Consider the following 14,508-nt stretch of genomic DNA (forward strand, 5'->3'; position numbering starts at 1 on the left):
TTCAAGATTTTCACAGAATTCGACACAATGAGATGAGGGCTGCTCAGGGTCGACGGGTGAGTCCGAGAAGCGGATGTTTATCAGTATTTGGGTATCAAACATCTGCCACCTCAGTTATGAGTATCTATAATTTACAGCCACTTGGGCGCGGGGTACTCTATGATGCCGCCTCCTTCACTTCCTCAGACTGGTCGGCTTTTCCCTCCACGTCGGCCTCCTTATCTTGCGCAGGCTCTTCGGCTTGCGGTCCATCAGACGGTGCGTCAGTCATGGGTGCATCGGCGTCAGCCTCGTCCGCCTCGTCCGCTACAGGCTTATCTCCATCACCAGCTTGGCCGTTGGCAACATGTTCCTCTTGCGTGCTGTAGATGTAACCCTCAAAACTCTTGAAGGTTGACTCAAGATCCTCATTCGTCAGAACCAAGTCGAAGCCCTCTTTGACATTTGACTCCGTGTCAAAATAGGGGGCAGACTTGGAGAGGATGTTTTGCACATCGTCTTTGTGCTTGCCAGATTTCTTCAACCGCTCTTCCAAAACCTCGTTACTAGGTGGTAGCAGGAGAACAAACCGAGCCGCGAAGCCAAGGTCCCAGACCTGTTGAACAGCCTGTGAAATGATTAGAAACGTTCGAAGACGAGGATGGCGGTGACGTTTTACCTCGCTTTCCATGTGCATTATCGGGACCTTTCCTCCCTCGACAACGGTCTCTACAGCCTTCCTGCTCGTACCATAGTCCACGTTACCGACAGTCGTGAACTCCAGCAACGCATCGCCGTCTCTCATCATGTTGAAGGCCTGCGCGTCCACAAAGTGAAAGTGTTGGCCTCCCACCTCGCCTTCTCGCGCCTTTCTGGTGGTGTGTTGAGGCACTCGTGTAAACGATTCAGGATGCTTCTCAGCCAATAGGCCAAAGATAGATGCCATACCAGCTCCTGGTGGCCCTGATATGATGATGGGCCGCTTGTCTGCTGGCATTTCGTCGCTATTGGGGGCCTCTTCCGCAGCTATATCGGCCTCATCTGCATCAACAGGCTCCTCGAATATAGCATCGATCTTGTCTGGGTCATCAATGTTGTCAAACAAAGTTAGCCTTGTCTTGCTTGCTATTCTGAGAGCTCGCCAACTCTTGCTAGCTTTGCTCTCGACGGCAGCGGCCTTTGTTTGGTTGTTCGTGGGCATCTCGATCTCGAAGTCATCGTCAGCTATCTTCCTTTTGAACCCCTCCAGCTCCGGCAAGCTGTATCTCTCCTCGGCCTTGAGTTTCTGCATCGCCGTCTCCTCATTGCCCTCCTCGAGGAAGCCAAGGGGCAAAGAACCCATTGGTATGGATCTCAGACGCTTCTTCGTAGCTGTGCGCTGTGAGCCTTTCTTCGCCTCGAGAAATGTCTCAGGAGACACTGGCGGCAGCTCTATCGATGGGCAGTTCTCTGATTTCCACCGAATCCAATTCTTATCTCTAGCGAGAACAGTCTCAACAACACGGCTGAAGTACGGGCCGTCAGTCCCATGCTTGAGGTACTTGTCGACGATGACCCTCTTCGTCTCCGTCGCCCATTTCGTCTGCCACGCGTTAGTAGCTTTCCTGAGCCTTGGATTCGGGTAACCAAGAGTTACTAACATCTTCGTCGCTAAGAACTTGGCCCACGTAGATGACCGACTTATTCTGCGCATTGCCGGCTAGTTTCTCCTTCACTTTGCTAGACAAAGATAGAAGGAAGTCCATGACGATCAGAGACTGAACGAGGATGTGTCTTCTAAACGATATATCGCTCATCTGCGCGAAGCAATGAGCACGATTTCCGCCCCATCGAAGCGCCGAAACATACCTCTAGCTCGAATAAATCCCGACTGGTCAGGTACTTTGGGTTGTATGAATTTGCCAGGTCACCCTCTTCTGCGTCTTCTCGTTTCCGCTTCAAGCTTCGCTGGGCCTCATCTACTGCCTTGGGCGGTCTTTGGCCCTGCTCGGCTTGAATCGCTCGGAAGGAGGTCATGGTCGCCTCCAAGCCGCGCTTGAAACTTGCCAGGTTATCTGGTTCAAAGAGCTTCTTTGGTTGGCTGAATGTCTCTTGGAGAGACCAGAAAAGAGGGTACAACACATCTGGGTCGAGTGGCTGATCGGCTTGGACTGGTTTTTTGGCATCAAACGAGACAGCCTTCGTCTGGGATTTCGCGTCCACATCGGCAACCTCCTTGGGCGGGTCCACGTCCATCTGATCGGCAGCGTCGTCGTCCTTGGCGCCGAGGTCATCGTAAACAGTCACGTTCTCAACATGGTATTCGCCTCGCAAGTTTACGGAGCTTTTGTCGCCAAGAGGAAAGCTCTGAAACATGAAGATAAACACCCGTCCGCAAAATGCCGTGTCCTCCGCGCGAGAAAGACGGCGCAGAAGCTCATTACAGCTGCGCAGAATGACCAACTGTTTTTGCTTGAAGTGCTTGACAGTGATCCTTTCTCGCCTCGATTCGAGGAAATCAAATATCTTCCGGCATCCGGCAATAGTTTGGCTGTCCAACAGCTCCTCCACCAACCAGAACAATAACGCGGGATCGCATTTCTCTTCGTCGGAAAGTATGATGAGCAAATCAAAAAGATTCCAGACCTTAACGAAATCCGGAGATTCGATCGGTGTTGTAGCCTGTCGGCAACGGCCGCTCGTTAGCTTTGACTCCAGGATTGCTTATGAAGTTGATGTACAATTAGGTTGCTGAACATGTCCCGCACAGCAGTCTCAATTATGGCGAATTGCTGCGCCTTGCTCTGGACGCCGGTAGTGGGTGCATCTTCCTCTCCGGCAGGCTGCGAGATCTCCAGCACATAGCCAAGCTGGTTGTCAAGATCGCCAAAGTCTACTTTGTGCAGTGCGGGTTCGATTGCGGGCGTGGACTTGACCTCCGTTGACCGGGCCAACAGACTTTCCAGCAGTTTTGCGAAGGAAACAACTCCAGGCACCTCGTGTCGGTGCGACGCAACGGCGGCCGGCATCTCGAGATTCGCGTGGCAGATAGTGCTCGGATCAGAAGCTGCGGATGAAATCGATGGCGCGTGCCATTCGCAAGGAAGTACCACCTGAATGTGATTGTCCTAGGTTCGTGTGGATATGGGTGGTGGAAATTGTTGGTGTATGTACGTTATTTGACAGCGGTGATGTTCGCGCAAGGCTGAGAAGTGAAAGAGCTGCACACGTTCAAGGATCGATTGTTCAGAGCACAGGTAATAGGTATCGCAGTGGAAACAAACACACGGTGCAGTGAAGCAAAGACGCTAATGGCCCGTCGCGGTCCCGTGCGCGTACACTGTATCGGGCATCCGCTAAAGTTGAGGCTCTGTAAGGTACCTTAGGCACACCTATCTAACGGAACTGTCCAACTGGCCTGGCCCAGCAGGTAGGTACTTTTAGGTGCCTCCAGCCAGTCAGCAGGGGGTAAGGACCGCGTCGCGTGGAGGATTTGGAAACGGGCATCCATGGAAGAACTGCCAGAAATGCAAGGCTGAAATTTTTGGAGCTATCAGGCTAAGCATCTCGACATTGTCAACACTTACGCCTGCGCGCATCCCGACCCGACCCCGTACCTCTATTTTCTCGATTCGGAATGCGACCGCGAATCTTGGCGCCCGATTTGTCTTGATCAACATCGCAAAAAATGCCCACAGCCAAGCGGCAGAAGAAGAGCGGCGATGCTCAAGCTGCACCGTCTACCCGATCCAAAACAAAGGCTCCAGGCGATCGCCCGACCGTCGCCGATATCGAGGGCGAGAGCTCTTTTGCTCAATTAGCAAAGAAGCACTGGCTCAAGGCTACTAAGAAGCCAGCCAAGGTCAAGGTCAAGAACGATGTTTTGAAGCAAGACATTTGGGATGTTTTGGAGCATGATGGCTTCCCGTATAAGTCGATCTTGACATTGGAAAGCTTGCAGACACTGGAAAGGTATGCCACCATACATGCAAGCTGATGATAGCCTTGACTAACGAGAGTGTGAAGTTGGCTATGGCCTGGATATACAGAAGAATCGTCCAATCACCACGTTTTGTTGGTGGTTCTCCTCGTCAATGCGAAGCGCCGCGAGCAGCTTGAGGCTTGGAGCATATTTGAAGATCGACCCGACGATTTCTCCAGTCTATTCCGCCGAGTTCTTTCGATGACACTCGACCAGACACTCTCACCTACGATTAGAACCCACCTTTTGTCTTTCTTGATTTCAGCGTTCCAGAGTCTCGACTGTGCTATCGTGAGAAAGGAGTGCGCGCCGTTGGTCTCTATCTCGATCTGGCACAACTTGTCAACGGAGGAGCTGCGGGAAGAAAAGCTCGACCAGAATCCCCATGTGCGGAAAGCATGGCGGGCCGCTGGAAAGAGATACGATGCTGCTGACGATGCCACGAAGGCAAAGCTGCGATTCGATCGGTCATGGTTGTACACTTTGATTCTGCATTTCTTGAGTTTGATCTATACAGAAAACGCAAAGCCAGGTATGATTTCGGCGTCGGGGAATAGAGGAGAGTTTCTCTGTGCTAATTAAGCCCAGATCAGGTTCTCTACTGCGAACGCCTCGTCGAGTTCTTGACCGACTTGCAGAGCCAGCTCCCAACTCGGCGCTACGTTAATTCTCTACTGATCGATCTGCATGTTTTGTCTGCCATGAGGCTGTCTCCCATGTTCAATGACGAAGACAGAAGCCTGCTGCGAGATCTCCATGTACTTCTCCGTCACTACACGTATTTCACGATTGATGACCAAACGGGCGCGCAGCTCAGCCGGACAGAATCTTACGACAAGCATTGCGCAAATCTGTCACGACTACAGAAGGTGGCGCTAAAGCATTTCAAAGACAAGCTTACGGTGCTTGCATTATCGAACTATGGTTCCATCGACAAAAGGGATGAGCTCTCGAGCCTGTTGGAACCCTTGATCGACGAAGAGATAGTGGAATTGTCACGGTTGCTCCGTCTTCGGACCACTTATCCTGACTCCTTCAAGATGAACATCGACAGGACATTCCTCATCGAGGTTATTCTGACCACGTTTGAGAGGCGGAAGACTTTCCAAGAAGTAGCACGTGGCATGAGCCTGGTCCCAACTGAACAGTCTCTCTTTGAGAACAACATCATGAGGACCGATGATTACAATGGTTCTCACCCACTTGCTCTACCGAAACTCAACCTTCAGTATCTGTCTGTTGGTGACTTTCTGTGGAGGTCGTTGGTCTTGTACCGCGCCGAGTCCTTTTACGGCATTAGAAAAGACGTGGAGTCAGCCATCCGACGTCTTCGCCCCGAAAGCCGCAGACCCGGGGAGACGACTTTCCAAGGCTTCTCCAAGATGGCATTGCCGACAACAAAACCATCGTAAGTTATGGCGTTATATGTTGGAGACCATTTACTAACTCACCCAGCATCCTCGAAGTCGCTCCGGCGCTCGTAGGTGATGATAAGCCATCTTTGGTTCGGGCAGAGATCTCGATTGATGTCCGTCGTTTGAATGACGGTATCAGGCGCGAGTGGGATTCTCTACGAACTGACGACGTGGTCTTCCTTGTTGCTGTTCAGGCACCCGTTGCTAACAGCATCACCAACGGAGACGCTTCACGTTCTGAGGCTGAAAAGCTTGGAATTATCTCCATCCGGTCGGCTGAAATCATCCAGATCACAGACGATAAGGGCAAGGTCGTGCGTCCTGGTTCTGCTTATCAAGATAACCGGCGGAGGCTGCAGTTGAAATTGGATTCCAGAACGTACGCTTTGGATGCTGAAAAATCATCAGCAAACCCTCCCGAGGCCTATGCGAAGGTCAATTTGATCATGCGCCGTAGCGGAAGGGAAAACAACTTCAAGCCAGTTTTGGAGTCTATCCGTAGCTTGACGCTTTCCGAAGTTCCAATTGCCTCGTGGATTCATGAAGTCTTCCTCGGGTACGGCGACCCAGCTGGAGCGACGTACAAGCAGTTGCCGAATCGAATTAAGACGATCGACTACCGCGATACTTTCTTGGACTGGCAGCATCTTACGGGGAGCTTGCCCGGAAAGATCGTTGAGCCAAGCGACGATGTCACCGGGAGCTTTGGCCCGCCTTACGTGCTGAAAACGGCCGAAAAACCGATCGTCGAGCCACCGTCAAAACCCTCCAAAAAACGCCGCCGTGGTGTTGAGCCGGCCTTGCTAGCAGATGTTGAGACTGTCAAGGTGTCGACCTACAAACCTCCGAACATGGGCCCTTATCCCGTCGACGCACCGAAGCTGAACACGGTGCGCTTTACTCCCTCGCAAGTAGAGGCAATCACTTCAGGAACGCAGCCCGGGCTTACGGTCATCGTGGGTCCGCCGGGTACGGGAAAGACAGACGTTGCCACACAAATCATCAATAACATCTACCACAACTTCCCGCAGCAGAAGACGTTACTCATCGCACACAGCAATCAAGCCCTGAATCAATTGTTTGCGAAGATTGTGGCCCTCGACATTGACGAGCGCCATCTTCTCCGCCTTGGGCATGGCGAAGAAGAGCTCTACACTGAGGGCAACTTCAGCAAACATGGAAGGGTAGAATCTTTCTTGGAGAACCGAGATCGATATCTGCAGGAGGTCAACCGTTTGGCCATCAGTCTCGGAGCCCCAGGCGCCCATGGCAATTCCGCTGAAACTGCTGGATACTTCAACTCTGTTTATGTCGAGCCAGCGTGGGCAAAGTTTACTGAAGTGACCAAGGACGGGGAACTAAGTGCTGCCAACATTGTCGCTGCCTTCCCCTTCCATCGCTTCTTCTCAGATGCGCCTCAACCACTCTTCCCAACAGACGCCGACCGGGACATAGTTCTCGAAATCGCCATTGGATGTTACCGTCACATTGAGAAGATCTTCTCCGAACTGGCTGACGCGATACCGTTCGAGATCCTGCGCCGTGAGAAAGACAAGGCAAACTACTTGCTCACTAACGAGGCTCGCGTGATTGCCATGACATCGACTCATGCAGCTATGAGGCGGGCAGAGATTGCGTCTCTTGGTTTCCACTACGACAATGTGGTCATGGAAGAAGCTGCGCAAATCACCGAAATTGAGAACTTCATCCCGCTGGCGATGCAGAAGCCCCAGAATGGACAAATGGCTCTGCAAAGAGTTGTCCTCTGCGGTGACCATTTCCAGAACTCTCCTGTCATCCAGAGCCTAGCTTTCCGCCACTACACAAACCTTGAGCAGTCTCTGTTTTCCCGACTCGTTCGTCTTGGGGTACCCACAATCACGTTGGATCAACAAGGAAGAGCTCGTCCATCTATTGCCAGCCTTTACTCGTGGCGGTACCCCAAACTGGGCAATCTGCCACATGTTGAGAGTGAAGGCGAGTACACCACGGCGAATGCGGGCTTCAAATACGACTACCAGTTCATCAATGTCCCTGACTACAAAGGTCGTGGAGAGACAGAGCCTACACCCCATTTTGTTCAGAATCTGGGAGAAGCAGAGTATGCGGTCGCTGTCTACCAGTACATGCGTCTACTAGGCTATCCTGCCTCAAAAGTCAGCATTCTCACGACATACGCTGGGCAGCGAGCCCTGGTAAAGGATGTCTTAGCCCACAGATGCGCTAACAAGGCGATCTTTGGCATGCCCAAGGTTGTGACAACCGTGGACAAATACCAGGGCGAGCAGAACGACTGTAAGTTGGAAACAAACCAGATGATGCCAGCTTGATACTAACTAGCCCACAGACGTCATTCTGTCGCTGACCCGTACATCGAAAGTTGGATATTTGCGAGACATTCGCCGCATGACAGTAGCACTTTCGCGTGCGCGTCTAGGCCTCTACATCCTTGGCCGTCGTGAGACCTTCGAGGCTTGTTATGAACTTAGACAGGCGTTCGAGCAGCTTCTGGCTCGCCCTGATAAACTCATGCTAGTTACCGGCGAATTATGGCCGGCGGACAGACAGTTTGCTGGTATCGCAAAGGACGCGGTACCTGGGGAGGTCTGTATGGAAGGAGTGGAGCATCTTGGGCAGTACGTGTATGAGATGACCAACACCAAGGTCAAGCAAATACAGGCGGAGGGTACGATGTCTGGTGGGGTCGAGATGGAGATACAAGAGACCCTTCTGGACGACGTTGAAGAGGTGGCAGAGGAAGACGATGACGTTGAGCCCCAGGATGCTGAGGAAGCCGAAGCGTGACAAGCATGCGGCGGGGCATCTCTGGGGACATCTGGAGATGGACAACCCCTGCCGATAAGATGCAAGCGTGTCGATCAGTAGAAGTCGAAGCGGGGCGGATCTGATTATCAACGTGCCGAGATGGCTTTTTTTCCAGTCGAAGTTTTGAGGTTATGCGATGACTATGAAACGAGGGAGGAAAAGCCCTGGACATGTATATGGACCAAGAAAGATTCAAAGTAATGTTGATGCAACAGGCCATCCGGGATTTCACCATCCCACCGGCTTCTCTTGCTATGTCTGGGACACCGTTTCTATCCGCTTCATGACGATGCTCTTGCCTACGGCCCGTATGTAGTATATGCTGATTGCAAGCTAAACAAAAGAAACAAAAAAGTGTTGCCGTTTTCCAGGATACTTCGTCGAATGTCTGACGCTGAGAGGACGAGGCAACTGATGAATGGATCTGTGATCTAAAAATGGGGATAAGGTAATGTGGCACGACCAGTCGCCGGAACAAGGGACGGACAGTCTCAGAACACAGTCTTGGGAAACTTCTGTTACCCCTAGTCCTTGTGTGTATCAAATCAACATACCATATTTTCTAGCGGCAGATGGGACATGCGAAGCCGTCCACGGGGTGGCTTGCGATATGTTGGCGGTGCGCGCGACGTCGCCCTTTACGGTCTTGACCACCACCTCAACAGCGGGGAAGGAACTCGCTGTAGCATGCATGGTGACGACACTCAGGTGTATTGTAGAAGTTTGCCTGACTTCCCGGGGACAAAACGAGGCCGGGCGAAGACGGGGTTTTCTTGGGGACTAGAGCGAACGCGCCACCGGCAGCAGTGACAGTGCAAGCTGACAACATCAGCCCAGGGTTTGCGAGTGGCAACGGGTCGTGGATGCTTGGTTAGATATTGGGATATGTCCAAGGCACCTTGTGTGGCTGCAGGAGACGACTAAGTTAAAACTGTAAGAGTCAGCTTGCACGAGTATGCGTGTCATGGAGACCACGGAACATGTCATTACTTGGCAGGTGGCAGGGGGAATAGAAAATTCCCGACGAATAGTGTGCGACCACTCAATGAATGAGAGAAAGAGAGCAACAATTCCGTACAGCCATCTAGGTGAAAGGCAACGATGGGAGGTTTTTTTTTTTTTTTTTTTTTTTTGTTTTTTTTATTATTAAAAGAGAGATGACTCGCCCCAAACCTGAAGCAACAAGCCCCTTGGGAGCAAACACTCCACGTCTAAAATAGTGCTCCCGCCCGTTAGCGCTGTACTTTCATTCTCCTGGGACGGGGGAAACCAACAGAATTGGCAGAGGCTTCCCAAGCGTCGTCATTAGCTAAATCTACCTGCTTCAACTTTCGAGTGCCTCCTGTCACCAAAGTGTGCTTATCCAGGTTCATCTTCGCTCGGCAACAGGCTGATGTCAACCACCGCTGTGGAAACCTCTTTTCTAAACTGATGTATGTCAACGCGTCCGACACGCGTGACTCGCCACCAATCGGCCATAATTTTAATGGAAACGCAGGAAAAGGACGCCGCGAGAACGACTGGCAAATCATCGACGAGTCGCACTTCAAGAGCATAGGGACGACAAGACCAATAGTACCTATGTACCTAGCGGGACGTAGCTAATGGGGCTGACTGGAGCGATTGTAATGTTGGACGCGACGACCACCACGCTATGTCGTGTTAGTACGTCATGCAATCAATTAACCGGTGGAATGAGAAATTGGTCCTCAACGACGGGATCACTTTGCGCGCCGTACTTTGGCTATTTCGACAACTCCCGTTCCGCGGCCCCTTTCATCCAAGCCCGTAAGTTCCTCAGTTTAAGCATTAGTCCCCTTGGTTTTGTATGGTGTCTAGTTCACGAGCAACCACGGGCAAACTTCCATAGACCCGTTAGCGTCCTACACAGATGGTCTGTGTCGTCTGGTCTGGTCTCGTCTGCGATCCTGGGGCAAGTGTACCAGGGTCTGGTGCCTGCCTGGGCAATGGACCAGGTACCTTGGCATATCGCAGATCCCTCGCAAGACGGGGCATTAAGACGGAGTATACATGTGAGCAGCGCGGGCGTGTGGGTGCCCTTTGCAGTCATGCAGGCCCGTCGGAAGTCCCATCTCATCTCCTTCGGCTTGTAGGCCGTGCTCTCATTTACCCATCTCGACGCGTCGACACGTGTGATGGGTGATTGATGGGAAAACGATGCCGACCTGGGGCGTAGTGATGGGGAATTCTTTTGGGCGTGTCAACGGGTGAGAACACCAGCAAGATCAGACCATAGCCTGTCGTATCAGGATCAGCGGCCGACAGTCATTCAAGTGAGCTTACGGACACTGTAAGCGAGGGTGTATGACTGCTATCACCTCCGGACCTACCCAGTCGATGGCTACGGTGGTAACAGCGAAAGCTGTGAACTCTACAGAATAGCCCGTCCGCTGTCCAGTTGGGATCGGATTGGGATTGGTACTCTGAAATATCCATGGCAGCGATGACGATTTTCCTGGAATAAGATAGTCGCTCAGAGCAGTCTGGTCTACGAAGACCTCTTAAAAGAAGATGAGGACAATGATGTATGGCAAAGTGCACGTGTCAGCCACTCCGTGAAGCCCGGCATCTGCAGGGGTGCGAGCTCGACTATCGTAGTGGTTTTTGGGGATGCCCTTGTCCAGCCCTGCTTGTCCATTGTCCAGGGTCCGTGTTTGAAACCGACCTCCAGAGCAATTTAAATTTTTCCTCTTGTTCTGGCCCTTCCCTTTTTTTTTTTTTTTTTTCTCTTCCCCTTCCTCCCCTTCACTCCTCTCTCTCCCGCTCTCCCCCACTGTTCCTTCCCCGGTGCCGCCGTGAGTGCGTGTAAGGGCTGTATGGGGACAGGTCAGGTAACAAAGCTTCAGGCTTCAGAGCTGCAGCACCTTGCAGACCGAGGTGATGTTGCTCCGTAGCCCGTACCTGCAACCGGAACGGACGTCTGGCATCTGGCACCTAAGTATCAGACTATCAGTGACGGCGTAGGTTTGGGATGGGAGACCATTCCAGACAGCAAACACCTCTCATCTTTCCTGATTGGCATTGCATGGCAAGAAGGTGAGGCACTCTTGCAGTGCAAACTCAACTCTACTACTGCGTACTCCGTACGGAACCCACCTACTTGATAGCGGATTTTATGACTGTCTCTGTCAACACCTGTTTCTAGTAGGTAAGATACTTAGGTAGCATTCTGTGGTCGAGGCTCTGTCCAAGACACAAGGGCAACAGGCAACAAACATCTGATGTTCGTATCTTCATACCAAACTGCCGGTCTCGGGCAGATCGGTACGTTATGGAAGGGTACTCCTCCAACTTCATATTGAGCTCCCGACAGTTTCCTCAAGGACTGAATGTTCTACCTACCTACCTACGTATCCGTACCTATGGTACTGTGGTGCACCGGAGCTGTGACCTGACCCACCGGCTGACCTGAAAATTCGCACTTCCACACAGTCTTGCCGACCTCCCGACACACAGCCCAGGTGACATCGCATTCAAGAAAGGGGAAGAAACAGGCAAATAAGGGGGAAAAACAAAAACAAAAAAAAAAACCGCCATTCACGAGGGGGAAGAAGGAAGGAACAGTAAAACCAATCTACCAGACGGTATCGAGAACTAAGCTATTCGAGACGACTTATCCTCGCCAACTTCGGCCATGGTTTACGATATTGAGCGCAGGACGGACACAAGCAATAAGAAAATAAAAATAAAAATAACAATAAAGCTAATTGCCATGAAAGAAGGGTCCTACCCGAGTTGTGCCAGAGTGGACGGCGATGACCAGGATACACACGCGGAAACCAAACCCGGTCTCCTTTTTCGCTTCAACGATGACTGACACCCGCTGCACCATCGGAACTTGGGCCTGAAGCACATGGTCGGGCTGGAACCGCACTACCTCAGGATCATATTGAGGATAACCTGAGAGGCTGAGGTGAGGCCAATATTGCTAATGGAGGTCGGTGGTTCGTGCTCTGTATCTCCATGTGTCCGTACCCCGAGCTAAGGTAGCCCAGGTGAACCAGACCTTGGGGAAAGGCATGCAAGTAATCTGGCCCGACATCCACGGATTCGGTGGTGTCGGTCGTCGGCCCTTGCATGCTGGTTTTGACTGGCGAGCACCCAGGCCAAATGTCCATAATGCTACGACGTGGGATCTTAGGGGATTTCAAGAATGGCAGCTCCTGCCACAGACGGCATATCTATCCTACCTTCAGTACTCAACGAGGAGAGCACCTGGGAGGTCATCATACATATCTGTGCGAGATACGACTACTGTCGGTAGGTGGCATTTTGGGGCTGGCGTGGGCTCGCACGCTGCCCGCCTGATGCGCAGTAAGGTTGGTAGGTAATGTACGGATAGGTAGGTAGGTACCATGAGTACCTAAGGTGGTTGAGTAGCTTGTGCTCCCGCTGCCCAGGCACCCCGTAGGACAGACAACTCTGGAAAAGGAGGCTGATCCAAGAATAACCTGTGATTTATCTGCTCAACAAACCACAAGCCGGTACAGATAGATGCAAAGACCAATGTGTTTGTCCATTCCGACAGGTTTCTGGGAACTCTGCATGAGGGTTTGTTTCCCTACCTTGCTTCAAGTGCACGCATAGATAAGTAGGCAACCACAGCGCAGCTGCCCGACCGTTACCGGCAGTGATGATTAATTCATCTGCGCTGTTACCAGGAAGGACCGCAGATTTGGGGGAGGAAGGGGAAAGAGAAGGGATAGACAGGAAAAGGGAAAAGGAAAAAGGAAGAAAAAAAAAAAAAAAAAAAAAAAAGGGGGAGGGAGGACCTGCGAACGGGAACTTTGGGTTTAAGCCGAGCCTCTGCCGCTGCACCAACGAAACAAATCACTCACTAACTTCACTGCCTCGAGTTTTGTTTCCTCTTGCCTCATACCGTAGTACCGCGCCCAAACCATCCCACTCCTGCACCACCTTGTATTCTGTCTTGGTCTCATGATGAACACACTGCCTACCTTACCACGATACCTAAGTGCCTGCCTGTCTGGGGTTCCAATCAATCACTCGCCTGGGCGGGCAGAAAGCATTCACCAATGAGGAATTCGCACTGTCATTTGTGCGCGAGAAATGCGGGTCTCCTACCGTGCTGATAAGCGAGAGATATGGCCAGTGACGCACTGTCGTTCCGCCAAACGGGGCTACTGGGGGTCCTGGGGTATGGTCTTTGTGTGTATGAGGTGTCCTGGGCTGGTGGTGTTGGTGTTGGTGTTGGCGGTTGGTCGTCCAGGTGGTCACCCCGTCCTGTCGCCCAGGGCATGTCGCTCTGCCCTCCATGGCTCTTTGGCTTTTTGGCTCGTCAGTGACTGGGCGTTGATATGGCCCAAGCCAGCCCGTCCACCATATTGCGTAAGGGAATGAATGAGTGAGTCCTTAGCAAATCGGACGCTTCTAGATCGAGGTGGATTGGACAACGGGCGACGGGATTGGGAGACGTCGACTGCCTGAGCAACTCTCGTGGACAACTGTGATTCACCTTGTCTAGTGTCGTCCACAGGGTGTCTATGGGCCCACTATTTTACACACAGGGTAAGGTAGTGAATCTGGGCTTCCCACAGGCGACGTGAGGTATCGAATCTGCTTTTAGGTGAGCCGTAGGCGCGGGCTTAATGGTGAGGTACCTCCGAAAGGTACCTTCCTGGGTCTTTCCCTCACACTCCTCCGATTTCCCAGGTCCACGCCATAATATCTGCCGCCCAAAATTTTTTTGGCCGATTCCTCTTTCAATTCTTCCCTCACCACAAACACCAAAATTGGTCCAGGTGGATAATTCCTCACCAGACCCTTTCTTCCATCAGCAGGTTTCTTCTGTATTTCCCTTCAGAAGACAACTCTCCCCTCTTCTTAATACAGCCGGTCGCTTGGAATACCTTTCTTTGGTTCCTTCCCGACCGCTGCGAAGGCCGAAAATCGTTGTATTTTCCCCTCTCCCACCCCCCATCGCCCAGCGATATTTCGTCTTCCGTCAAGGAATCTACGACAACAGTCCTTCGCAACCCAGTCAACGGACCGAATCGACCATAACCCGATCCGATCCTGCCTCTGAATCATCCTAGCGACGATTCATTCATAGATCGACCTATTGCACCATAGTCATTCACTTCTTGGATTTCTGCGCCCCAGGACCCCTCCGTCGAATCTGAGATTCGGTATCCGAGCGATCGTATCAGTTGCGCCAAGTTCGACCACATCGTCGTCTTTTCGCAACCTACACATCATCCCCCGACGCCGACGCTTCCTCGACCGAGAAACGCATCTCCATCAACGCACATTTCTTTCCGCACGCGCAACGACGAGATTCCACAT

General features: G+C 51.9%; 3 protein-coding genes across 3 annotated transcripts; 1 reads left to right on the top strand and 2 right to left on the bottom strand.

Annotated features, from left to right (window-relative positions):
* Positions 1 to 157: 157 nt before the first annotated feature.
* Positions 158 to 2,987, bottom strand: CGCA056_v001196 (Uncharacterized protein; the record flags this gene model as incomplete). The annotated part of the gene is made up of 5 exons (XM_037316457.1): positions 158 to 607; positions 659 to 1,561; positions 1,620 to 1,775; positions 1,828 to 2,640; positions 2,700 to 2,987. The coding sequence occupies 5 exons, from the start codon at positions 2,985 to 2,987 to the stop codon at positions 158 to 160; spliced, it is 2,610 nt and encodes an 869-aa protein (XP_037184329.1).
* A 659-nt stretch (positions 2,988 to 3,646) lies between these two features.
* AQR (RNA helicase aquarius) lies at positions 3,647 to 8,160 on the top strand (the record flags this gene model as incomplete). Its single annotated transcript, XM_037316458.1, has 5 exons — positions 3,647 to 3,930; positions 3,985 to 4,472; positions 4,529 to 5,348; positions 5,396 to 7,650; positions 7,703 to 8,160. 5 exons carry the CDS (start codon positions 3,647 to 3,649, stop codon positions 8,158 to 8,160), a joined length of 4,305 nt encoding a protein of 1,434 aa, XP_037184330.1.
* Positions 8,161 to 10,308: 2,148 nt separating this feature from the next.
* CGCA056_v001198 (uncharacterized protein) lies at positions 10,309 to 10,638 on the bottom strand (the record flags this gene model as incomplete). Its single annotated transcript, XM_037316459.1, has 2 exons — positions 10,309 to 10,439; positions 10,533 to 10,638. The coding sequence occupies 2 exons, from the start codon at positions 10,636 to 10,638 to the stop codon at positions 10,309 to 10,311; spliced, it is 237 nt and encodes a 78-aa protein (XP_037184339.1).
* Positions 10,639 to 14,508: the final 3,870 nt, after the last annotated feature.

The sequence above is a fragment of the Colletotrichum aenigma genome, assembly GCF_013390185.1.
Source record: "Colletotrichum aenigma strain Cg56 chromosome Unknown KSG_Cg56_contig01, whole genome shotgun sequence".
Taxonomy (NCBI): Eukaryota; Fungi; Ascomycota; class Sordariomycetes; order Glomerellales; family Glomerellaceae; genus Colletotrichum; species Colletotrichum aenigma.